At 45.7% G+C, this 26,440-nt stretch overlaps 1 protein-coding gene across 1 annotated transcript in view; it reads left to right on the top strand.

Moving 5' to 3' along the window:
• Window positions 1-26,440, top strand: part of TSHR (thyroid stimulating hormone receptor) — a 237,947-nt gene that overhangs the window by 87,797 nt on the left and 123,710 nt on the right. Inside the window, exon 2 of the mRNA XM_065403505.1 lies at window positions 16,229-16,300. Within this exon, the coding sequence (XP_065259577.1) occupies window positions 16,229-16,300 (72 nt within the window). The remainder of the gene's footprint in view (window positions 1-16,228; window positions 16,301-26,440) is intronic.

The raw sequence follows: 26,440 nt of genomic DNA, 5'->3' as shown, positions 1-26,440 counted from the left end.
ACTACCTCCCAGACTGACCAGGGTGCCTAGTGACTGCAATGTGTGTGTGACCTGCTGCTGAACATGCCCCCTGTCTGTACCCTGGTAAAGGTGACTGTTCTGTCCAATTACCAATCCCCTTCCCCCCTTCAAACACACTGTCCTCTAAAAGAACATGATGGAAACAGTAATTAAAACAAACGTGTTTTTTTATTAGCAACTAAACAGTTAGGGGATGAAACTGGGCCAGGAGCTTGGGTGAGGTGGGAAGGAAAGGACTTATCAAATTTTGGGGAATGAGAGCCTTCTGTTACTTGAGCAGTCTGCAGGGGTGGAGTGACAGTGTTCACGGCCCCTGCTGCCCCTCCTTCTTGGGACTTTGGGTGAGGGGGGTATGGGACTTTGTGGCGGGGGAGGGCGGTTAGAGATAGACTGCAGCCGGGCTCTGTCCTCCTGCCTCCGGTCCTGCAGAACATCCACAAGGCGCCGCAGCGTGTCCGTTTGCTCCCTCATTAGTCCAAGCAGCGTTTGAGTCGCCTGCTAGTCTTCCTGACGCCACCTCGCCTCCCATTCAATGTGTGATCGATGGATTTGGGACATGTTCTCCCTCCACTGGGTCTGCTGGGCCGCCTCGGCTTGGGAGCAGCCCATAAGTTCTGAGAACATGTTGTCCCATGTCCTTTTCTTCCTCCGCCTAATCTGCACCAGCCTCTGGGAGGGGGATGCCAAGGTATGTCGGGAGACAGTCGCAGCTGTGGGATGTGAAAAAGGGAGTGAATTCCACACAAAGATAATTTTTTGTGAACAATGAACATAGTCTTTCTCTGTGAAGAAGACCATGCACAGCACCTATCACATGCACACTCAGGACAAGGTCGAATTTTCGGCCTTCGCGTTCAGTGCCTGGGGTCTTGCACTGTAGATCAGAGAAGCAGGGCAGGACAGCGGAACTCGGATAGCAGGCTGACATGGTAAGCCGTAGACTTTTGGCTGCTTAAAACTTAAATTATAGCAGTGCCCTCCTTTCACATTCAAAGCAATGCTCCTAGCACTGGCCAGTTCCTGCTGCCGGCAATCCAGCAAGCATGAACTCTGCCCCGTCCCACCCCCTCGCGGCTATCCCCGGGAAAGGTCCCTGTATGCTGCCCCTCTCCCGCCTCCACCGCGTGGCTGTAAACCGCCGGTTCCAGTTCTGTAAAGGAACAGGCAAGCAGTCCCAACAGTAACATTCCCCTAATTCAAAGCAGGTCACCATGAGCGACCTCACTCTGCTGAGGATTTCTGGGACAGAGAGAGACCGCATGCTGCGTGAAAGCCAGCAAAAACCAGGGCTGTATGCCGCCATGCTCTGCAAGGCAATGATCCCGGAGTACTTGATGATAGCCTGGCGTGGAAAAGTTTCCTACCACGGAGGACCCAATAAGGCCGCTCTCCCCAGGAACCTCATGCAAAGGCTTTCCAATTACCTCCAGGAGAGCTTCGTGGAGATGTCCCATGAGGATTTTAGCTCTATCCCCAGACATATAGACCTTCTTTTCCAGTAGATGCACTGGCAAGGACTAAAACGTTAAGCGCCTAGGGCAAACTAATCATGAAAAACCCATTGTTAATATTCCTGTTCTGTTCAAAATAAATGTTTACATGTTTTAAACACTTACTGACTGATCCTTCCCCTGATTCTGGCTCCGTGTTAACCCCTGGGGACGGTTGGTAGGGGATCTCTGTGAGGGTGATGAACAGATCCTGGCTGTCAGGGAAATCAGCGTTATAAGCGCTGTCGACTGCCTCGTCTTCCTCATCTTCCCCGTCCGCTAACATCTCCGAGGAAGCGGCCCTCGACAATATCCCATCCTCAGAGTCCACGGTCAGTGGTGGGGTAGTGGTGGCGGCCGCACCTAAAATGGAATGCAGTGCCTCGTAGAAACGGCATGTCTGGGGCTGGGATCCGGAGCGTCCGTTTGCCTCTTTGGTCTTCTGGTAGCCTTGTCTCAGTTCCTTGATTTTTCACGTGGCACTGCGTTGCATCCCGGCTGTATCCTCTCTTTGTCATGGCTTTTGAGATCTTCTCGTAGATCTTTGCGTTCCGTCTTTTCGAGCGCAGCTCCGAAAGCACGGACTCATCGCCCCACACAGCGATCAGATCCAAGACTTCCCGATCAGTCCATGCTGGGGCCCGCTTTCTATTCTGGGATTGCATGGTCACCTCTGCTGGAGAGCTCTGCATCGTTGCCAGTGCTGCTGAGCTCGCCACGATGTCCAAACAGGAAATGAAATTCAAACTGGCCAGACAGGAAAAGGAATTCAGATTTTCCTGGGGCTTTTCCTGTGTGGCTGGTCAGAGCATCTGAGCTCGGACTGCTGTCCAGAGTGTCAACAGAGTGGTGCACTGTGGGATAGCTCCCGGAGCTATTAGCGTCGATTTCCATCCACACCTACCCTAATTCGACATGGCCATGTCGAATTTAGCGCTACTCCCCTCGTTGGGGAGGAGTACAGAAATCGAATTTAAGAGACCTCTATGTCGAACTAAATAGCTTTGTTGTGTGGACGGGTGCAGGGTTAATTCGATTTTAACACTACTAAATTCGACATAACCTCCTAGTGTAGACCAGGCCTCAGTGGAGATGGTCTGGGCTAGGGGCCATTAATATGAGGATGTTGGACACAGTTAAGAGCTGGGTGGTTTATTTGTGAAATATGTAGGTATAAAGGAATTATTAAATGCATGGGGACTGGAACAACAAAGACGCAATGAATGCCCTGAGGAGTTAGAGAGACGATGGCTCCCTTATGCCAGGTCTACACTACAAACTTACAGCGGTACAACTATGTTAATTCAGGGATATGACATCACTCCTGACTGACGCAGTTATCCTGACCTAACCCCTGGCGTATATAATGCTATGTTGATGGGAGAGCTTCTCCCATCGACATAGCTATTGCCTCTCACAGAGGTGGATTAACTATGCCAAAGGCAGAAGCTCTCCCTTGTGTTCACTAAAGTAGTGCAGCTGCACCAGTGCAGCTGTGCCACTTCAGGGCTGTATGTGTAGACAAGCCCTTAGACTTTCTAACTAGTGCAGGGAGGGTTAATTTGGCTAATAGCTCTGTTCTGCCTTCCTCAAGCCAGTCAAGCTCCCAAGGCTTGAGGCTGTCATAACTCTTCCAACTTTATTTTAACCTGAGCACTACACCAGTTAAGATTTCTAATGCCTTTTCATATTATGTGGGTGAAGTAGAGGGGAGAAAGAGGTAGAGCCTTCTCTTTGTTTTTCCTTTGCCCTTCAAAAAAAGAGGAATAGATAACTCTTCCTCTCAGATGAGGTGGGTGTGTACAATGTAATTTGTTTAAGACAAGGTAGGTGAAGTAATATATTTTATTGGACCAACTTCTCTTGATGGAAGGGACAAGTTTTCAGGCTTACACAGAGCCCTTCCTCAGGTCTGGAGAAAGTAACCAGAGTGTCTGAGCAAAATAAAAGGTGGGACAGCTTGTTAAGCATAAGGGGTTCACACATGCTGTAGGAGGCCACTTAAAACTAATTGGGCAGTTAAGGGTTAGCAGGTTGTAGGATGTGTTACAAATTGTTGTAATGAGCCATAAAACCAGAGTCTGAGAGTCCATGGTTTTTAGTGTCTAGCAGAGTTATGAATTTAAGTTCCAAGTCTCGTTTTTTGGACATGCTATGCAGGTTTCCTTTGAGAATGAGGACTGATTGGACAGATATAGAATGATGGGGTTGTGAAAAGTGTTTGCCCAGGGATTATATGGTGTTTTTGTCTTATTTTTCTGTGTGTTTATTTGAGAGTGTAGTGATTGTCTGGTTTCGCCTTATAGTTGTTGTTGAGGCATTTGATGCACTGGATGAGATATGCCACATGTTGTGATAGGCATGTGTAGCACCAATGGATCAAGACCTTCCTGCCTGCTAATCCTTAATTGCCCAGTACATTTTAAGTGGTCTCCTACAAAGCTTGTCCCTTCCACCCAGAGAAGTAGATCCAATAAAAAATAGTACCTCACCCCCGTTGTCTCTCATATCCTGGGAGCAGCATGGCTATAACAATACTGCAAATATAATGTGTTTTATTTATTTCTATTTATTTAATATCTGACCACCCAGAGCTTTAGGTACAGGGACAAACTTTATTGAAAAATAAATAAATTTGTACTAATGTCCAAAAATAAAACTGGGCAAGTACTGGAGAAACTTCTCAGGAAATATTTATTTGAATTTGTACACTAATTTTCTTTGCCTGGATTTGCTCCTCTGTGTTTGCTTTCTGAGAATATTCTAATGAACAAACTTGCTACCAGTAACGTTTATGGAAAATTCATTTTATGTAATATTAATATTGTGTTAGTGCTCAAAAGCCTCAGGTGGAGTTGGGAGCTTTATTGTGGTAGGTGCTGTACAAACAGTTAAGAAAACAAGATCTCTGCCCTAAAGCATTTACAATCTAGGAAGACAGAACAGACAAAGAGTGCGGGGGAAAGGAAGCAAAATGCTAGTATAGTAAGTGTATCATGATCAGTGGAACTGGAGTCAGAAAGCTCATGTTCCCTAGAAGTGCTGTTACTGAGGGAATACCAGGTGAAGTTAGTCTAGAAGCAACTCAGGGACATGGACAGAGCAGTGCACAGTGTATAATAAAGTTCTGTTTGTTCAATTTAAGCTGCATTCAACTTCACTCTTTGCTAATGAAACAGTAATTGGCAAAAATCATGATAGTAACATGGAAGTTTCTTTTTGTAGCTTTTTACATGCACATTTTTTCATACCACCACAGTAACAGATAAATTACTAAGGGTATGTCTACACTATGAGAGTAGTTCGATTTTAGTTAAATCGAATATGTAGAATCGATATTACAAAGTCGAACGTGTGTGTCCACACTAAGGACAGTAATTCGACTTTGAGACTTTGAGTCCACACTAACGGGGCAAGCGTCGACATTGGAAGCGGTGCACTGTGGGCAGCTATCCCACAGTTCCCGCAGTCCCCGCTGCCCATTGGAATTCTGGGTCGAGCCCCAAATGCCTTCTGGGTAAAAAAATGTGTCAAGGGTGCTTTTGGGTGCCTGTCGTCATCCGTCAGTCACTCCCGCCCTCCCTCCCTCCCTCCCTGAAAGCGCCGGCGGGAAATCAGTTCACGCACTTTTCTGATCAGTGACAGCGCGGACGCCACAGCAGTGCGAGCATGGATCCCGCTGCGACCATCGCTGCAGTTGTGGCAGTTCTCAACGCCTCGCAGCTTCTCATCCACCTTTACCAGAGGCAGCTGCAGAGAAATCAGGAGAGGAGGCTACGCCACCACCGTGAGGGCATGAAGTCTGAGAGTAGCTCAGAGCTCTCAGAAACCACGAGACCCTGCGCCCAGGACATCTCGGTGTCACTGGGTCTTGTGGATACTGTGGAACGGCGATTCTGGGCCCTGGAAACAAGCACAGACTGGTGGGACCACATAGTGCTGCAGGTCTGGGATGAATCCCAGTGGCTGCGAAACTTTCGCATGCGGAAGGGGACTTTCCTCGAACTGTGTGAGTTGCTGTCCCCTGCCCTGAAGCGAAAGGACACCCGGATGCGAGCAGCCCTGACTGTCCAGAAGCGAGTGGCCATAGCCCTCTGGAAGCTTGCAACGCCAGACAGCTACCGGTCAGTCGCGAACCACTTTGGTGTGGGCAAGTCTACCGTGGGGGTTGCTGTCATGCAAGTAGCCAAGGCAATCGTCAAGGTACTGCTATCAAAGGTAGTGACCCTGGGAAACATGGAGCTCATCATAGATGGCTTTGCCGAGATGGGATTCCCAAACTGCGGTGGGGCTATAGATGGGACTCACATCCCTATCCTGGGACCGGACCACCAGGCCAGCCAGTACATTAACAGAAAGGGCTACTTTTCAATGGTGCTGCAAGCACTGGTGGACCACAGGGGACGTTTTACAAACATCAACATCGGATGGCCGGGCAAGGTTCATGACGCTCGTGTTTTCAGGAACTCTGGTCTGTTTAGACGGCTGCAGGAAGGTCTTTACTTCCCAGAGCACAAAATAAGTCTTGGCAATGTGGAGATGCCTACAGTGATCCTCGGGGACCCTGCATACCCGCTAATGCCCTGGCTCATGAAGCCCTATACTGGCGCCCTGGACTCAGAAAAAGAACTTTTCAACTACCGTTTGAGCAAGTGCAGAATGGTGGTGGAGTGTGCCTTTGGCCGTCTCAAGGGGAGATGGAGAAGCTTACTGACTCGCTGTGATCTCAGCGAAACCAATATCCCCATTGTGATAGCTGCTTGCTGTGTGCTCCACAATCTGTGTGAGAGCAAGGGGGAGACCTTTATGGCAGGGTGGGAGGTTGAGGCAAGTAGCCTGGCTGCTGATTACGCCCAGCCAGACAGCCGGGCGATTAGAAGATCCCAGCGGGACGCGCTGTGTATCAGGGAAGCTTTGAAAGCTAGGTTCCTGACTGAGCAGGGTCTCCAGTGACTGTTTAGTTTGTGGACACAGATGCTGAATCTGCCCCCATTTCTTTACCCAGTTACTGTTGACTATCCTTCCAAGTTACATACCCCCTTCACCACCTTCCCAACAAATAAAATCTGTTCCGTTTTGTTAATGAACAAGGTTCTCTTTCTTACTGTTTTCGCGGGAATGTTTTAAACCGGGGACGCAGACTGTGGCGGGGGGCGGGTTTAGTGTTCTGATGCAAATGATGCTTCTAAACTCCGGGAATGACAGGCTCCGCAGTGGTGGATTGGTTGTTTCAACGGAGCCTGCCAGCAGTCCTGGGCGGGACTGCGTGTATGTGTCGGCCAAGTGACTTTCTGGCAGGGGGTGGAGGGTTACAGACCCCCTGCTGCGTGGCTCTGTGATCCAGGATAAGGACCGCGGCATAAGTTCTCTAACTGCCCTCCCCCGCCACAAAGTCACAGATCAACCCCCCCGCCCCCCAGAACATGAAAACCACCTCCCAGACTCACCAGGGTAACTGGTGACTGCACTGTGTATGTGTCCTGATGCTGGACCTGCCCCCGCCTCTGTAGCCTCCTTAAGGTGACTGTCCTGTCCAATTACCAAACCCCTTCCCCCCCTTCAGACACAATCTCCTCTAAAAGAAAATCTTGGAAACAGTACTTAACAGAAACAAATATTTTATTATGAACCGCACATGAAAAGGGGGGGTAGAAAACTTGGACGGGGGCTTGTGTGAGATGGGTAGGAAAGGACTTTTCAAACTTTGTGGAACGAGAGCCTTCTAGTGCAACAGCAGTCTGCAGGGGTTGACTGAAAGTTTTAACGGCCCTTGCCGCCCCTCCTTCTTTGGACTTTTGGTGAGGGGTGTGTGGGACTTTGTGGCGGGGGAGGGCGGTTAGAGAGAGACTGCAGCGGGGCTCTGTCCTCCTGCTTCCGGTCTTGCAGAACATCCACAAGGCGCCGGAGCGTGTCCGTTTGCTCCCTCATTAGTCCAAGCAGGGTTTGAGTAGCCTGCTGGTCTTCCTGGCGCCACCTCTCCTCCCGTTCCATGACTGCTCGGTGCATTTCTGACAAGTTCTCCCTCCACTGTGTTGTCTGGGCTGCCTGCGCTCGTGAGCAGTCCATAAGTTCATAGAACATGTCCTCACGCGTCTTCTTCTTCCTCCTCCTAATCTGCGCTAGCCTCTGGGAGTGTGATGCCAGGCTGGGTTGGGAGACAGTTGCAGATGTGTCTGTGGGAATGGGAAAAAGGGAGTGAATTCCTGAGACAGATAAATGAAGTTGCTAACAAAGAACATAGTCTTTCTCTGTGAACAACACCATGCACTGCACCTTTCACATGCACACTCAGGACAAGGTCGAATTTTCGGCCCTCGCCTTCAGTGCCTGGGGTCTTGCAGTTGCGATCTGAGAAGCGTGGCAGGACACCTCAACTTTTGTAGCAGGAAAACGTGGTAAGCCGTAGACTTGTGGCAGCTTAAAACTTTAATAGTAGCACTGGGCTCCTTTCGCACTGAAAGCAATGCCACTCTCTGCTGGCAGCAATCAGGGAAGCATGAGCTCAGCCGCGAGGTGGTGGGACAGGGGCAGTCCCAGGGAAAGGTCCCTGTATGCTGCCCCTCTGCCGCCTCCACCACGTGGCTGTAAAGCAGTCCCAATACTAACATTCCCCTCCCTAATTCAAAGCAGGGCGTCATGTGCGACATCACGCTGATGAGGATCTCGGAGAGCGACAGGGGACGGATGCTTCGGGAGAGCATGCAGAAGCCAGGGCCGTATGCCGCCATGCTCTGCCGTGCTCTGATCCCGGACTACTTGATAGTCATGGTGTGGGAACGTGTCCTACCACGGTGGACCTAACAAGATCGCCCTGCCAAGGAACCTGATGCGCAGGCTTGAGCAGTACCTCCAGGAGAGTTATACTGAGCTCTCCCAGGAGGACTTTGTGTCAATTCCCGGACATATAGACCGTATTTTGGTGTAACTGCACTGGAAGGGACTACAGAGTGGAGCGTCCTGTGGTTGCCTAATCATGAAAATCCGGACATTATTTGATTTTTTTTTTTTTTTTTTTTTTAACATAGTTGGGACTAAATAGTTGCCTAAGGCAAAGAAATCATGAACACCCAATTGCTGATATTATTAATAATCCTGTTGTCTTATAAATAAAAGTTTCTATGTTTAAATGAGTGAATGAAAACCCCATTGTTAACAATATAAATATTCCAGTTATGTTAAAAATAAATGTTTAGATGCTTAAAGCACTCACTGCTTGATCCTTCCCCTGATTCGGTGTCCGGGGTAACGGATGGGGACGGTTGGTAGGGGATCTCGGTAAGGGTGATGAAGAGCTCCTGGCTGTCGGGGAAATCAGCGGTGCAAGCGCTGTCGACTGCCTCGTCCTCCTCATCTCCTTCCTCATCTTCCCCGTCCGCTAACATTTCCGACGAGGAACCGGCCGTGGACAATATCCCATCCTCAGAGTCCACGGTCAGTGGTGGGGTAGTGGTGGCGGCCGCACCTAGGATGGAATGCAGTGCCTCGTAGAAACGGGATGTGTGGGGCTGGGATCCGGAGCGTCCGTTTGCCTCTTTGGTTTTTTGGTAGCCTTGTCTCAGCTCCTTGATTTTCACGCGGCACTGCGTTGCATCCCGGCTGTATCCTCTCTCTGCCATGGCTTTAGAGATCTTCTCGTAGATCTTTGCATTCCTTCTTTTGGAGCGCAGCTCTGAAAGCACGGACTCATCGCCCCACACAGCGATGAGATCCAAGACTTCCCGATCAGTCCATGCTGGGGCCCTCTTTCTATTAGATTGCACAGCCATCTCTGCTGGAGAGCTCTGCATCGTTGCCAGTGCTGCTGAGCTCGCCACGCTGTCCAAACAGAAAATGAGATTCAAACTGCCCAGACAGGAAAAGGAATTCAAATTTTCCCGGGGCTTTTCCTGTGTGGCTGGTCAGAGCATCCGAGCTCGAACTGCTGTCCAGAGCGTCAACAGAGTGGTGCACTGTGGGATAGCTCCCGGAGCTATTACCGTCGATTTCCAGCCACACCTAGCCTAATTCGATATTGCCATTTCGAATTTAGCGCTACTCCTCTCGTTTTCGAGGAGTACAGAAGTCGAATTTAAGAGAGCTCTGTCGAACTAAATAGCTTCGTGGTGTGGACGGGTGCAGGGTTAATTCGATGTAACGGCGCTAAATTCGACAAACTCCTAGTGTAGACCAGGCCTAAGAGTATAGAAAGAAAGGGCAGGACAAGAGACTTTAAGGGGTGAGGGAGGAAAAGGGGGTAGGGAGAAGGAGAGAGGGAAGCATCTTGGGCCATGGAGGTGAAGCTAGCAGTGACAGGCAAGCAAGAGGTCAGAGTAGTCAGTCAGTAGAGAAAAGAGAATGCTTTGTTTTGTTTTCAGTTTAGATACCAGACAATCTGCATCACATATGTCCAGTGAATTTCAGATGGAAGTATGTGAACCAGAAGCTTGATTCATCCAGTAAGGAACAGTGATCTCTGTCCTGTTGAAACTAACCACCAGCTTAAATGTCAGATAATGAACCTTCACAATCTACAAATTAGGAAATAGTGATAGAAGTTGTTCAACAAATATATTTGAGAAAATTGTCATTTTGCTTCTAGATAATTTGAACAGAGGAAAAATTCTTCCATTTGTTTACTGCTATTTATTCATACAGCTCTACTTAAAAACCAAAACTCTCTCAATCATCCTCTGCCATCCATTTACCTCTACTTTCACTTCTGGAAAGACCTGGAAGTACAGATAAGCTTGTACTATACATGTGGTATACCCTGGGTGACCAATTCCTAGTCCCATTGAAATCAGTGGGAATTTTGCCACTGACTGTATTGGAGCCAGGATTTGTCCCTCTGTCTCCAGCTTCCACCTGTTTAAATCTGAGGCAAATGGTCACAGAGCTAAAAGTATAATGTGCTACCTGAAAGAAATGTGTTTGGTAAGAGAGTCTAGAATAGTATTGAAAAAAAATCCTCTAAGAATAAATAAAACCAACATTCAGAATGTCCTGCATTTCTGAAATGTGACCAGTTGATTTTTAGTAGTGTGTGCAACCTGATTTTCCAAATCGAAGTAAGGAAAATTGAATGCGTTTTTTACTGGGTGAAATTGTATAGATTTCATAGAATTTAAGGCTAGAAGGGAACATTAGATCATCTAGTCAGGTTTGTTTACCTACCGCGTCCGCAGGTTCGGCTGATCGCAGCTCCCACTGGCCGTGGTTGGCCGCTCCAGGCCAATGGGGGCTGCGGGAAGCGGCGCGAGCCGAGGGATGTGCTGGCCACCGCTTCCCGCCGCCCCCATTGGCCTGGAGCGGTGAACCGCAGCAAGTGGGAGTCGCGATCGGCCGAACCTGAGGACGCAGCAGGTAAACAAACCGGCCCGGCTCACCAGGCCGCATGCCAAAGGTTGCCGATCCCTGATCTAGTCTGACCTTTTGTATATCTTAGGGCATTACATTTCACTCAGATACTCCTATTCTGAGCCAGGTGCTTTTGGTTAGACTAAATCATTACAATCCTCAGAAGTTTAAACTGTTGTGTGCCACAGACAAAGAAAAGGAGAGGCTGAGGTGTCGCCAATGTCAGAAGCCCCTGCAATGGAAGGTGGAAGAAAATCCAAGGTACTTACCAATTCAACCTGGGAAAATGCCTTCCTGACCCCAAATCTGGTGAAAGCTTGAGCAATTCTCTCACCTAAGCTCAGGCTAGACTGATTCTGAAAGTTGGGGTAAGCTTTATAATTTTTACTCTGCCCCCACTAATTCTTTTTGTATGTCTTAAAAACAGCAACATCCAAGTTTAGGTTGGCCATCCTACTAATTGAACTAGGTGATGTGGAGCAGATGCAGAGATACCACCAGAATATTATTGTTTGGGACATTGATTGAGGTGTTCCCTAGTTTGAAGTCAATTTACACAGTCATGTATAAGATTGTTTCTCAGTCCCTATTTATGAAGAAGCTTGGTGTCTGCTATGTGATGTGTGGATGCAATTCAGAGAGGGCCATACTTTTCATGGGAGTGAAAAGCCACTGGATTCTTTGGTTAGGTCCTTGTTGAGGTGTGTGTTTGGGATGTTGCCATCCTTCCACCTTCTTCACCATTCATCTTTTAGGGAAGACCCTATGTTTTTGAGTTCTTGCACTGCGAGCCAAAAAGTTTTTCTAGATTTCAGTTGGTGTCTCAGTGTATTATTTAGGTCTTCATGTATTGGAAGATCCCTGTGTCTTTGAATATGATGGAACTCCCGAAGGATTTTCATGTCACAAATTTGGGGTGGGTGGTGTGCACCCGTATGGGAAGCCAGGGTTGTGGTGTTTTATTGTACTTGTAATGATCCACATGATGGTGTTGAAAATCTACAAGTGAAATGTAAGAGCTGTGTGTCCCGACAGATGAGCAATATTATGCTGTAGAGTAGACAAGAACCCGTAAAAAGGTCTTGTAGAGTTTTTTTGCACTGGCTCCCCACATAGTTCCTCCCAGTTTCTGAATGAGATTTATATGCATATTTGTTTTGTTTTGGATATTTTTCAGGTGTTGTGGTATGTGAGGCTTCAGTCTAATGTCAGACCAAGATATTTTGGGGTGGGATCATATCTTATCTGCTTACCACAAAAGTCCACATGCAGTTCTGCTCAATCCTTTTGATTGTTTAGATGAAATGCTGACGTGACCATCATAGTGGGCTTTTGTTTTAGCTGCCAATATAATAATGTTCTCCCATGATTTTAAAGGTCCTTAGTTAGGATTTGTTCTATGCCTGTGTGGTTAGAGCAATATAATCAGTACAGACAAATTTCCACGTTTTCAGAAGATTGCAGGTCTAGATATTAAACAGAATCATGCTGGGACTAATCTCTGTGGTAGACTATAGTTAAGAGTGCATGGCCTACTGACCTGGTCACTGTGGAAAATGCAAAACCTGTGATTGGTCAGAACGTCTCAGAAGAGTTTTGTTATTGTATTGCATAGGATAATATTGCTGGGTTTCAAAAGGAGGCTGTTGCTCCATATGGTGTTGTAGGTAGCAGATAGTTCTAAGAAAGCTTCCTCATTCTTAAATCTTAAGAATATTTCCCCACCTCAGTGTGTGTTTAAGGCTACGATGCAGCTGCAGCCTTGTCAGAAATCCACTTGTTAATTCAGTAACTTTACTTCTACAAGCAACAAAATCCTTGCTAGTAATATCCTCTCCATGAGCTTGTTTGACATGCAGAGGAATAATATGGACTGGTACAATGAAGGATTAGTGGTTGCCATCCCATTTTAGCAATGGCAATAACCATAGTCTTGTGTCAGCCCCTTGGGATGAGCCCTGAGGAATGGATATTGGAAATCAGTGCTGCCAGCCATTTCCATCCCTTGGTCTTGAGATTTTTAAGAAATTCTGGAAAGACATGATCACATCCTGCAGCTTTCCTGCTTTTCATGGGTGAAAGGGCCTTATTTATCTCCTCAACAGTGAAGGGCAATGATGGGGAGGGGATGAGATTGGTACTCAGCTGATTGTCAGAGCTCTGCACACTTTGAGCTTAGTAGACTTGTCCCTTGATACTTGATTCCTGGCCCCTACTAAACTAGCTAATTAGCTATCAGTGTCACTGATGGACTAGTCCATCACAATAGCATAAACCAAATTGAATTTGATTTCAGAATAACACAAAGCATAGCGTATTAATTGTACAAATTGGAATAGATAATTAAGGGCTAGTAAGTTAATGAGCAAACATTATAACTAGGACTTAGGGCCTTGCTTCAGTACTGAGTCAGTAACCTTTAAGGTTACTTTATTGCTTCATACTTTGGAAAGGCTTTGCCCTGGTTCTCGTTTTGGGTTTCATTGCTGCAAGAGGTGGCAGAATATTCCCTTCCCTAGTGTACTGCTGCTAGCCACAGACACTATTAGTGGCCCCGGTGACGCATGACCAGAAAGGGTTAAACATCCTGCAGAATGAATGATTCAAATTCAAGACACCTGGGGACATAATGTTTGTGTTTTTGTGTATTTACATATATATGGGTAGTGGTCATCAGTGTAATCAACAGTCTGTCTATGCTGTATTCTGATAATTCAGAGATCAAAAAAAATCCTAGCATTTAAATGGATTGTAAACACGGGATGTAGTTGTATTCATCTCTCTCTTTGAAATGTATAGCAAATCATCTGTGAATGGTGGAGGAACAGGCAATTGCCTTGTTAATTCGTATAGCTAAGTACCGGTGATGGACCTACTTCAAAGTCGCCCTAATTACCCATTGTTCCCCGAGGGACTCCAACCTGTCAAAGGCCTGAATTGTATAAAAAATTCTTGGGTCCCAATCCTTTTTATCTCAGATCTCCTTAAGCTTCATCAGGGGAAGTTAAGTTGCAAGATTGAGGTCCCAGTTCAGCTGGAAACACCCTGAATATGACATTGGACTGTAACCTATGGACTAAGTTCTAAAAGAACTCTTTGCAACTACAAAGCTCACCATCTCTGCTGTGTATCCAAACCTCAAGAATTGAACTCATGTCTGTGTGTATATATATTGATCTTTTAACCATACTCTCTTTTCTTTTTTAATAAATTTTAGTTTAGTTAATAATTGGCTGCAAGCATGTATTTAGGTAAGATCTGGAATATTTATTAACCTGGGAGGTAATGTGTCCGATCCTTTGGGATTGGTAGAACCTTTTCTTTTATATGACGAAATAAGATGTTCAGAAATCTTCATCATATTTGACTTGGTTACCTGGATGGAGGCCTGAGGCTGAGTTACTTTAAGGGAACTGTGTTGTTGGTTTCTAGGCAACCAGAGAGGTAATAAAGAAGCTGTTTTGTGCTGACTTGGTATATCTAAGTATTGAAATATCCACTAGCTTTGGGGATTGTCTGCCCCATTCTTTGCAGTTCACCGTAATTGAGTGACCTCACCTGGTCCCCACTGGGACCCCGGTCAAAGCCCCAGATTGCTTTCTCATTAGAGGCAGAGAGGTGCACTTTTAATTTGAAATATATGGAGAAAGGCTACCTATTGCATGTTTCACTTAGCACAAATGACAATTAAAAGTTAGTCTTTCTTACTAGCAAAAACCCTGTAAGCAAGAGCTGTCTAGGAGGAGTTGTAGAAGGCAAAGATTTTTCCATTGAGTCCTCCATCCTTGTAAATTTGTTTTTATTCCAGACATTATCAGGTTTTTCTGAGAAAACATTTTTTCTCTGAAATGCAGGAATTAGACATCTTTTCTGTGTAAATGTCATTACTTAATGATGGGGCTGTACAGTCTACCATGTATTCAATCCATTCTCTTGGCACTGGGTTTGACCCTGCCAAAAAAACTTAATGTGCCTTTGACACAGTAACTTAGCTTTGTAGTCTTAAAACATGAATGAGTAGGGCCCAACCAAATTCACAGCCATGAAAAACGCATCACAGACCATGCCATCTGGTCTCCCCGCCATGAAATCTGGACTTCTGTGTGCTTTTACTGTATACTATACCAATTTCATGGGGGAGACCAGAATTTCTCAAATTAGAGGTCCTGACCCAAAAGAGTTGCACAAGGTTATTTTAGGGGGGATCATGGTATTGCCACCCTTACTTCTGCGCTGTCTTCAGAGCTGGGTGGCTGGAGAGTGGCGACTGCTGACTGAGGGCCCAGCTCTGCAGGCAGCAGCACAGAAGTAAGGGTGGCAATACCATACCATGCCATCCTTACTTCTGTGCTGCTGCTGATAGTGGCTCTGCCTTCAGAATGGGGCTCCCAGCCAGCAGCCACTGCTCTCTGGCCACCAAGTTCTGAAGGCAGTGCCGCCGCCAGCAGCAGCGCAGAAATAAGGGTATCAGTACCACACACACCCCTACAATAACCTTGCAACCTCCCCCCACTTCTTTTTGTGTCAGGACCCCTACACTTACAACACTGTGAAATTTCAGATTTAAATAGCTGAAATCATGTCATTTACTATTTTTAAAATCCTCTGACCGTGAAATTGACCAAAATGGACTGCGAATTTGGTAGGGCCCTATAAATGAGAATTGGGAGGTGGAGTATGTTTTCAAGTAGTGAGCAAGGGATGGACTGCTCAATTCAGTATAACAGTGCTAATCAGAAAGACGTCTACATTTTTCACTTCAATTTTTTCAGAGACCCTTTAAATGCTTTGCCTTTCTCCACTGGAGAAAGGTAACTAGAATCAAATGGCAACTTTCTTCACACCTCTGCTTCCTGTGTATCTTTGAGTCACAGCTGCTGACTTTACTAGCACAAATCAAGCTTATTGATATGTGATGGAATCACAAATTTAGGTCTCATAGCATTGCAAAGCCAATACAATGATGAGAGGAAATTGCTAACTGGAGCGTCAGAAGATGCATTATGACCATTATGGTGCTAGACTTGGTTTCACATTTTATAGGATTATAACACAATATAGTAACATTTTAACTTTCAGACTTTTAATTTCAGTTGTCGGGCTTTCCATATTTTTGTCCCTGCGAGGTCTTTTTGCTCAATTATTGGGTTCCTGAAATATTGTGGGAGAAGACAAAGGTACTATTTTAGAATGGAAGTGTGTACAAATCAAATAGAACAGAGAACAATGCAAAGGCAGCCATGATGCAAAGCAAACATGGGAAGACTGGGAATGTAGAGAAATGAGAGCAGAGATGCAGGTAGGGCTGGGAGTTATGCAAGGCTTTGTTACATTTCACTTCCCATTGAAGGACATTAGCTGACAAACACTTGTTTTTGTAGGAGGTTTATGGAGACTCATCTGAGAACAATTCCAAGTGGAGCATTTTCTAATCTCCCCAACATCTCCAGGATGTAAGTATCCTATTTTTTTACACTTTAATAAAAATACTAAAAGAACCACTTCTTTCCCTTCCCTCAAAAAATTCTCCTTGTGTGACTCTCACACATCAAGCTACAAAGGCTATACTTTAAGATATAATTAGTAAACTTTAAGGGTTAGGGCCATATAGTTCCTTTGTACATACGAGTCTGTACAGCAAAAATTGGCACCATTATTAGCTGTGAGGATTTCAGTCAATCTTCACATCTTTTTTTATTATGTATAGTCCGCACTGGCTGTTCTTAAGCATGTAAACCAATTCCAGATAAAGTAATACATCTGATACAGAGGTGATAAATGGGTTTGTTCTTACAGTTCACTGTATATGAAAAGGTGGTTTCATCCATTATAACCACCATCCTGTTTTGTCACCATGCTGCTCTTGGGCTGTATTTTCAGTGCCTTGGGGCCATTTATACCCAGTGTAAATTAGTCTTCAGGTTATTGTAGTATGGCACAGTGGGGCCTGGCCCTTAACAAAGGCTACACTAGGATCAGCAGAATGCTAAAATGAGTTTTAAGTCACTTTTGTATTTGAGAGAGCAAACACAATCCAGCACTGAGGAAATGTTCCTGAGAGCACAATTTAGGTGGACCAGACATGTCATCAGAATGGAAGACCGCCGTCTCCCAAAACAGCTCTTATATGGGGAGCTGAGTCAGGGCAAAAGAAAGAAGGGTTGTCTATATAAACCAGTGGTTTTTAACCTGGGGTGCACGCACCCCTTGGGTGTGCAAGATGCCCTTTCTGGGGGTGCAAGACATGCCAGATTTTTTTAGAAGGTAAATCATCAAACACAAATTAAGCACAGGCACGTAAGTACAACTACTTTGTTTCTTCAAACCTATGTATTAACATTATACATTTTTAATGATTACTGTAATATACAAAGTTTTCAAGTTTTTAAGCTAATTGTAGTGTTAATTTTGTGCAAGAACATATTTTGAGAACCAAAGGGGTGCAGGCTGCAGTAAAGGTTAAGAACCACTGGTATAAACGCTTTAAAGATAAACTGAACAGCAGTCTCCAGTGGGCTGTTATCAGTCCCAAAGAACTTGAGCAAATGGCTCAGAACAGGACTCACTGGCAGTCTCTGACAAGATCAGCATGTAACAGTTTTGAGCAGGTTCAACAAAATAATCCCCAGGCTGCACGTGAAAGGTGCCAGAGAGCTGCATCATCAAACATCATAGAAACAGACTTCCCATGCCCTCAGTGTGGCTGACTCTGTGCATCAGGGTTTGGACTTCGGAGTCATATACGTAACCATAGATGAGAACTGCAACAATATCGTTGTCATCGTCCGCGATGGACTAACATACACATAACCTGCCATCTCTCCAGATCAGCCTCATCTCAGAATCTTGCCCATAGTATTTTTAAAAAAGGATTATCCAATTTTAAAAAAACTTATTTACAGAATTGTAATAGCTGGTTTAGAGAAATAGTAGCCCACTGTGTAAGAGAGCTTCTAAAATGGGTATTATTTTCTCCATACAAAGCACACCCTAATTGTCACCCCACCCCACACTGTAATCCATGCAGGGTATCCTCAAACTACTGCAACCCATATTCAATGGGGACCCCATACTGAAAGATCTTTTCTGAACCCCTCTTCTGGCCTTCAAACACCCCCACACACACACCTTCTCCAAGCTCATCAGAAGCAAGCCATCCACAGACCAGGACACACTAACTCTAAGTGGCATCAGACTCTGCCAGAACAACAGATGCAAAACCTGCAGACACATCTCCACTGCTACAATGATAAACACCTACCACAACACACCTTTCAAGATCCGTGGATGTACCTCATCCAGTGCACTAAATGTTCCAATAGCAACAGCTTAGTGTCCGCCGCAAACTTGCTGAGGGTGAAATCCATCCCATCATACAGATCATTAATGAAGATGTTGAACAAAACCGGCCCCAGGACCGACCCCTGGGGCACTCCGCTTGATACTGGCTGCCAATTAGACATCGAGCCATTGATCACTACCCATCGAGCCCGACGGTCTAGCCAGCTTTCTGTCCACCTTATAGTCCATTCATCCAATCCATATTTCTTTAATTTGCTGGGAAGAATACTGTGGGAGACCGTATCAAAAGCTTTGCTAAAGTCAAGGTATATCACATCCACTGCTTTCCCCTCATCCAATCAGGTTGGTCAGGCATGACTTGCCCTTGGTGAATCCATGTTGACTGTTCCTGGTCACCTTCCTCTCCTCCAAGTGCTTCAAAATGGATTCCTTGAGGACCTGCTCCATGATTTTTCTGGGGACTGAGGTGAGGCTGACTGGTCTGTAGTTCCCTGGGTTTTCCTTCTTCCCTTTTTAAAAGATGGGCACTATATTTGCCTTTTTCCAATCGTCTGGGACCTCCCCTGGTCACCACGAGTTTTCAAAGATAATGGCCAATGGCTCTGCAGTCACATCAGCCAACTCCCTCAGCACCATTGGATGCATTGCATCTGACCCCACGGACTTGTGCATGTCCAGCTTTTCTAAATAGTCCTTAACCTGTTCTTTCGCCACTGAGGGCTGCTCACCTCCTTCCCATACTGTGCTGCCCAGTGCAGCAGTCTGGGAGCTGACCTTGTCTGTGAAGACCGAGGCAAAAAAAGCATTGAATACTTAATCATTTTTCGCATCGTCTGTCACTAGGTTGCCTCCCCCATTCAGTAAGGGTCCCACAGTTCCCCTGACCTTTTCCAGCGGAAAGTCTATTCTTCAGCTATGCTCCAGTTCCACATAGCTAACTATTCAGCACCACTGGCTATAAATTTCATTCTTTATATCCTATATTTTACTTTATTTTTCTTCAAAAAATTTTATAGATTTTCCCCTTCTTTTTTACCCTGCCTCTCCAGCGGGTACTCAGCTTTAGGGGGGAAAAAACCAAGAAGAGAGAAACAAAAATGGGGTTATACCTCTTCTTTCTCCAAAGCAATTACCCTCTCAGGCATGCCCGGCTCTCCTGACTTTAAACACTGCCTGACCTACAGACTTTCAATACCTATCTCAGATGGCCATGCACAGCATGTCCACTGCCTTGGCGAGACACACATCGCCCAAAAGCGTCCACACTGCAAAAAATTCCCTGCTAGGACAAGGAAGGCCAGGGATCTCCAATTGAAACTTCTGATGATAGAGAAATCCCTCAGACCAGCCTCTGACCCCGAGTCCAGGATTCCTGTTGGCCAATGGTCACCAGTGGCAGCATCTGACAGGGGGATCTACTTCAAAAACAGCTGCTAAGGAGCCTGCTCCCAAAAAGGCTGCCAAAAAGCGGTCACACTAATTGTCACAATGAGATTCGCCTAAAAGAAAGCAATCTCCGAGTGAAAAGTCTGCCACCGGTACCGGTAAAGGACTTGCTAACATGGTGTACAAATCTGCCCTGGTACCGATGGCACTGAGAGCACTGGACTGTGAGGCACCAAAAATGTCCAGTACTGAGACTTCCCAAGGAGCTAAACACCCTATGCGGGCAAGCTCTCATGGAGGTACATGCACTAAAGCCAAACGTCCCAGCTTGGCGCCTACGGAGCCGAAGAAAACCTCAGCTCCATCAGAGTACAGCTGGCTGCCATCACATCCTTCCACGACAAGGTGGACAGAGTCACGATCTTTGCTCATCCAATGACTAAACACTTCCTTAAAGACCTAGAAAACACTTATCCCACGCTAAGAAACCCTACTCCCATGTGGGATCTCAACCTTGTTCTCTGCAGTCTCATGGGGAAATCGTTTGAACCCCATACAACTTGCTCTTTGTTACACTTATTGATGAAGGTGGCTTTCCTCATTGCCATCACGTCAGCAAGACGGGTTGGAGAATTAGGTGCCCTAATGGCACACCCACGTTATATTACATTCTTCAAGGATAAAGTAATCCTACAACTGCATCCCAAATTCATACCCAGAGTGGTCTCCCCTTTTCATTTAAATCAGCCCATTTACTTACCTGTATTTTTCCCGAAGCCACGTGCTGGCAGCAGGGAGGCCTCACTTCACATGCTGGACATTCGCAGAGCGTTAGCTTTCTACATAGAAAGAACAAACATTAGAAAATCATCTTGACTATTTGTTTCCATAACAGAATGTTCGAAGGGCCAAACCATCTAAAAACAGACTATCTAAATGGATATCCAGATGTATCCATTTGTGCTACCAAAACAGCTATCTGCAAGCTCCACCGGGAGTTTGCACACACTCCACCAGAGCATTATCAGCATCTACGGCCTTTCTCAATAATGTACCCATCACAGACATTTGCAAAGCATCTATCTGGGCATCTGCCCATACCTTCACTAAACGCTATGCTTTAGAACAGCAATCAGCTGCAGATGCTCAGTTTGGACTCCTGGTGTTATCCACCATCAATGAATCAACTCCAAAGCCCCTCCCCTCCATGGAGGGGCACTGCTCAACAGTCACCTAAAGTGGAGCACCCACAGGGACATCCTCGAAGAAGATAAGGTTACTCACCTTGTGCAGTAACTGCAGTTCTTCAAGATGGTTGTCCCTGTGGGTGCTCCACTATCCCACCTCCCCTCTCCTTCGGAGTTTCATGCCAATCCTCTGGGGTAGAGAAGGAACTGGGGGATGGTTGGCTGTGCACGCTAGGTAATCAATCGGAGTGGGACGGCTGCCACGCATGTGCAGCTAACTAGGCACTGCTACTACAAATCTCCAGTTACAAGCACAGGGAACCAAGATACCTAAAGTGGAGCACCCACAGGGATAACCATCTCAAATAGCCTCCGTTACTGCACAAGGTGAGTAACCATCTCTTCCTTTCTGAAATTCTTACAATCCTTCATCTGCAATTAGCTTAGACGGGTGATGGAACACCCATTCTGAATGTTGAAATGTGAATTAAGTGTTGTGTCAGAGACAGGTGAATAAACATCCCTCTGTCTATGAAACATATGACAGAAAACCTGCTTGTCAACTCTGGCTTGATACAGACTTGAAAACACTTTTGCTATATATACATAACTCCTTGCATGTGAAATGTATGTATAGACCCTAACCATGACAATGACCAGCAAGACCCTGAATTTCATTTATGACCTCATATGGCATTCTTTGTACAGAATGTATATACCAGAATCAGGATATTCTTGTAACCCCCTTGCCACTTGGCATTGAGGGGTTCTTGGGTCATACCTAGAAACAGCCAAATCAAAACGTAAATTATAAATTCAAATTGTTGCAAAAGCAACCAGGTGGATGCATTCTGCTGATGAATACCAAACCAAGAGTTAAAACACCATTTAAAGCTCTACATCTCATATCACCAATCCACTCATTAGATGTATCATCATTACTTCCCAAATATTCCTGCCATTTTATTGCACCTAATTGGTAGCAGGCACTAGATTTCATCGTACAGTGGGGTATTTTATAGGCCACCCACCCTCACCATTCTGTTAGAAACTGTGGGTGAAGAGAACCTTGACATTTTCTGTAGGACTAAATCTTTTGTACAGGTTTCCTGTTTGTAATGCAAATCACTACTGCACCAGCCATACCATCACACACATGCCTGTAGTCTCATTCCATCAACAGTACTCACAGGTGAAAATGTACAGAGATTCCCAGTTAGGTGAACTCAGCTAGTAAAATCACTAATGCTTCAGTAGGGATGGGGAGTACTTGGTATTATTCTCACCATTAAGCTTGTAGTCCTAGTGATCTAGTAAGCATAGACAACCTGTGCCTCCTGACAGTGGGGGGACACAACTCCAGAATAGATTGAGTCATGCCCCCTCCCGGAAAGCAGCGCCCCTCCGTGCAGTTCTCAACTGTTCCTCTGCCTCTCCCTGCAGAGTTAAAGCAGCAGCCCCTCCTGCAGCTCTGCCTCTCTGTGCCCAGTGCAGTTTGCCAGCTCAGCTGCTCTGCAGGGAGGGGGCTTGGCCACATCATTTGACCAAGTAATCTGGGAGGGGCAATGTGACCCCACATGCCCCCCCACCTGACTATCCATAACCATTATCACTACTTTTGCTTTCTCCACTGAATCCCTGCAAGTAGACATATCTATTGTACAGTACCTTCTTCTGCCAAGGGATGTCTGCTGCAGCCTGCCTCAGTTTCCCATTCAAGGATGTAACAAAAAGTTGTTCTTCGAGTAGTCTCCCTATGGGTGCTTCACTCTAGTTGTGCTTATGCCCTCTGTACCTTTGAACATGTCACGTAGCAGTGTCTGTTCAGCCTGCACATACGTAACTCAGTCAGAATCATAGAATATCAGAGTTGGAAGGGACCTCAGGAGGTCATCTAGTCCAACTCCCTGCTCAAAGCAGGACCAATCCCCAACTAAATCATCCCAGTCAGGGTTTTGTCAAGCCAGGCCTTAAAAACCTTTTAAGGAAGGAGATTCCACCACCTCCCTAGGTAACCCATTCCAGTGCTTTGTCACCCTCCTAGTGAAAAAGCTTTTCCTAATATCCAACCTAAACCTCCCCCACTGAAACTTGAGACCATTACTCCTTGTTCTGTCATCTGCTACCACTGACAACAGTCTAGATCCATCCTCTTTGGAACCCCCTTTCAGGTAGTTGAAAGCAGCTATCAAATCCCTCCTCATTCTTCTCTTCTGCAGACTAAATAAGCCCAATTCCCTCAGTCTCTCCTCATAAGTCATGTGCTCCAGCCCCCTAATCATTTTTGTTGCCCTCCGCTGGACTCTTTCCAATTTTTCCACATCCTTCTTGTAGTGTGGGGCCCAAAACTGGACACAGTACTCCAGATGAGGCCTCGCCAATGCCGAATAGAGGGGAATGATCACATCCCTCGATCTGCTGGCAATGCTCCTACTTATACAGCCCAAAATGCCATTAGCCTTCTTGGCAACAAGGGTACACTGTTGACTCCTATCCAGCTTCTCGTTCACTGTAACTCCTAGGTCCTTTTCTGCAGAACTGCTGCCTAGCCACTTGGTCCCTAGTCTGTAGCAGTGCATGGGATTCTTCCGTCCTAAGTGCAGGACTCTGCACTTGTCCTTGTTGAACCTCATCAGATTTATTTTGGCCCAATCCTCTAATTTGTCTAGGTCCCTCTATATCCTATCCCTACACTTGAGCGTATCTATCACTCCTCCCAGTTTAGTGTCATCTGCAAACTTGCTGAGGGTGCAATCCACGCCATCATTAATAATCTGGAGGAAGATATTGAACAAAACCGGCCCCAGGACCGACCCTTGGGGCACTCTGCTTGATACCAGCTGCCAACTAGACATGGAACCATTGATCACTACCCGCTGAGCCCAATGATCTAGCCAGCTTTCTATCCATCTTATTGTCCATTCATCCAGCCCATACTACTTTAACTTGCTGGCAAGAATACTGTGGGAGACCATATCAAAAGCTTTGCTAAAGTTAAGGAATAACACATCCACTGCTTTCCCCTCATCCACAGAGCCAGTTATCTCATCATAAAAGGCAATTAGGTTAGTCAGGCATGACTTGCCCTTGGTGAATCCATGCTGACTGTTCCTGATCACTTTCCTCTCCTCAAAGTGCTTCAAAACTGATTCCTTGAGGACCTGCTTCATGATTTTTCCAGGGACTGAGGTGAGGCTGACTGGCCTGTAGTTCCCTGGTTCCTCCTCCTTCCCTTTTTTAAAGATGGGCACTACATTAGCCTTTTTCCAGTCATCCGGGACTTCCCCTGATTGCCATGAGTTACAGAATATACTGCTGCACACATGAACTGGTCTTAGATCCTTCTCAACTGCCTCAGCCTGAGACGGAGCCTTAGCAGTCATCCATGTTGAGTTTTTAATCTCAGCTGTGTCCCCATAACTATAATAAACTAACTACTGTAAGAACTATTAGTGGCAGTTAGGTAGTTGTAGTAGTAGTAGTAGTTTAAAAAAAAAAAAAAAAAACTCCCTTTTTTTTTTCCCCCCCAAAATATGTTGTATATGTTCTCTTTCTTACCTGTAAGGACTGTTACCTATTAGATTGTTTCTCCCCTCCTGGGAGCTTTACATTACTGGAAGGGCATGCCCGGTTCTCCTGGTTTTAAATGTTGCCACTAGGAGGCAATCCTAGTGAGTGACGGATGCTCCCAGTGCATTCGTTGCCTCAGGGAATCTCATGTAACCCAAAAGTGCAACTTCTGTCTGGCATTAAAATCTAGAGCCAGAAAAAACAAGGAGATCAAACTTTGGATCCTCATGATGGTGAGCTTGCTATGCCCAGCCTCTGATCCAGGCCAGGAGCCCTTCCCTGTATGCCGGTCTCTGAAGAAGTCAGCTATCTCAACTGTCTCCAAGTTGTACTTCAAGGGCATCTAAGAGGAAGACCCAAGATTCCTCTCATAAGACTTCCAGAGGCCATGCCTTGAGTTCTTCATGTAGGGAATCTAACACAAAGAAGTTGCAGTCGCCAGTGACACCAGCTTATTACTCCCCACCCCCATCCCCATTTTTTACACTTGCTATCTGGTCATCCTAAGCAGGAAAGCCTGGGAACAAGGACTTGATGGAGATTTGAGAACTTTATTTTGGGAGTGATTGTTGTTTTAATAAATCCAGTCCCAAATAGGGCTGTTGCTGAACCAGAGAAGTTTGTTTTGGTAGTCTGATTAAGAGAACCCTAAAAAGTAGGGAGACTGGGCCACTGTAGAGTGACCTCAGGCCACAAGGGGGTGCTGAGAAGGTGACTGACCCTATTACACTAATCATATTCACTTTCCATTTGGTGCTGTCCAACTTACTAAAAATATAGCGCAGTCAAGTGGGAGAGGCTCAACCATGTAAAGTGTTTCAAAATCCAAGGCTCAACAGTTGATGTATGAGACGGTGACTGAAACAAGGCTTTAACACATTTTTTCTAAGTACTCATATAAAACACAGTTTGAAAAAAGCTATATGCAGATAGGTTTTAATTTTTTGTCTTAACTCATAGTTTGATTTTTTTATATTTTATTTTGACCATATTGTGACAGATATTTCCTTTAAAAACCTTCTTGAATTAAGTTTAAGTACATTGTATTACTCATAGACTTTAAGGCCAGAAGGGATCATCATGATCATCTAGTCTGATCTCCTGCACATTGTAAGCCACAAAACCTCATCTACCCATTCCTGTAAATAAACCCTTAACTCCTGGCTCAGGTACTGACCTCCTCAAATTATGACTTAAAGATTTCAAGTCACAGATATTCCACCATTTACACTAGTTTAAACCTCCAAGTGACCCGTGCCCATGCTTCAGAAGAAGGCAAAAAAAAAACCCTGGGTCTCTGGTAATCTGACCTAGGGGAAAGATTCCTTCCCAACCCCAAATGGTGATCAGTTAAACCCTGGTCATGTGGGCAAGACCTACCAGCCAGACATCTGGAAAAGAATTCTCTGTAGTAACTCAGAGTCCTCCCCATCTAGTGTCCCATCACCAACCATTGGAGATATTTTCTGCTAGTAGTTGCAGGTTGGCTACATGCCATTGTAGGCAGTGTCATCATACCATCCCGTCCATAAACTTACCAAGCTCAGTCTTGAAGCCAGTTAGGTTTTTGCCCCCACTGTAAATGCAGAAGTTATATATTATTGTGGGCTGGGATTGCATGTAACTTCTCTAGGGTGGAAGATGGGATGTGAATCCTGGGAAGTGTTATGAACTGCAAAGGACTACACTCATCAGTGTGCCAGAGGAGGATGGACTTTTGGGACAAACAGTATAAAGTGTTTTCCTGGGGAATCTCGGGGATGTGAATGCAAATTCCCACCCTTGATTATGTAAAAACCCAGCCTTTAAAGCTAACCCCCCCCCCCCAGAAGGGTGATTGTTTACTGATTGCTTGTTGTCAAAGATCGGAGGAAAAAGGCCCAAACTGATTCAAGAAACAGGCTGATCTGCCCCCTTGGCATGCTTGTTCTGAGCTAAAGCTGTTACGAACTTTTAAGCACAGAAAAACCCCTTTGGTGGGGTTTGAAGGACTGACTCCTACCAGAGCCCTGGTTGGAGTTGGGGGTGATCCCTGATAAGCTTATTTGCATGTGTGTAAGGTTCTTTTATTGTTTTCTCTATAATGCTTTCACCTTAAGAATAAATGTTCTTGCTTATAAAGAGCTGTGTGGTAACTTGTGACTGCTG

Source organism: Emys orbicularis, chromosome 4 (genome assembly GCF_028017835.1).
Source record: "Emys orbicularis isolate rEmyOrb1 chromosome 4, rEmyOrb1.hap1, whole genome shotgun sequence".
Lineage (NCBI taxonomy): Eukaryota > Metazoa > Chordata > Testudines > Emydidae > Emys > Emys orbicularis.
This window is presented reverse-complemented; position numbering and strand designations above follow the sequence as displayed.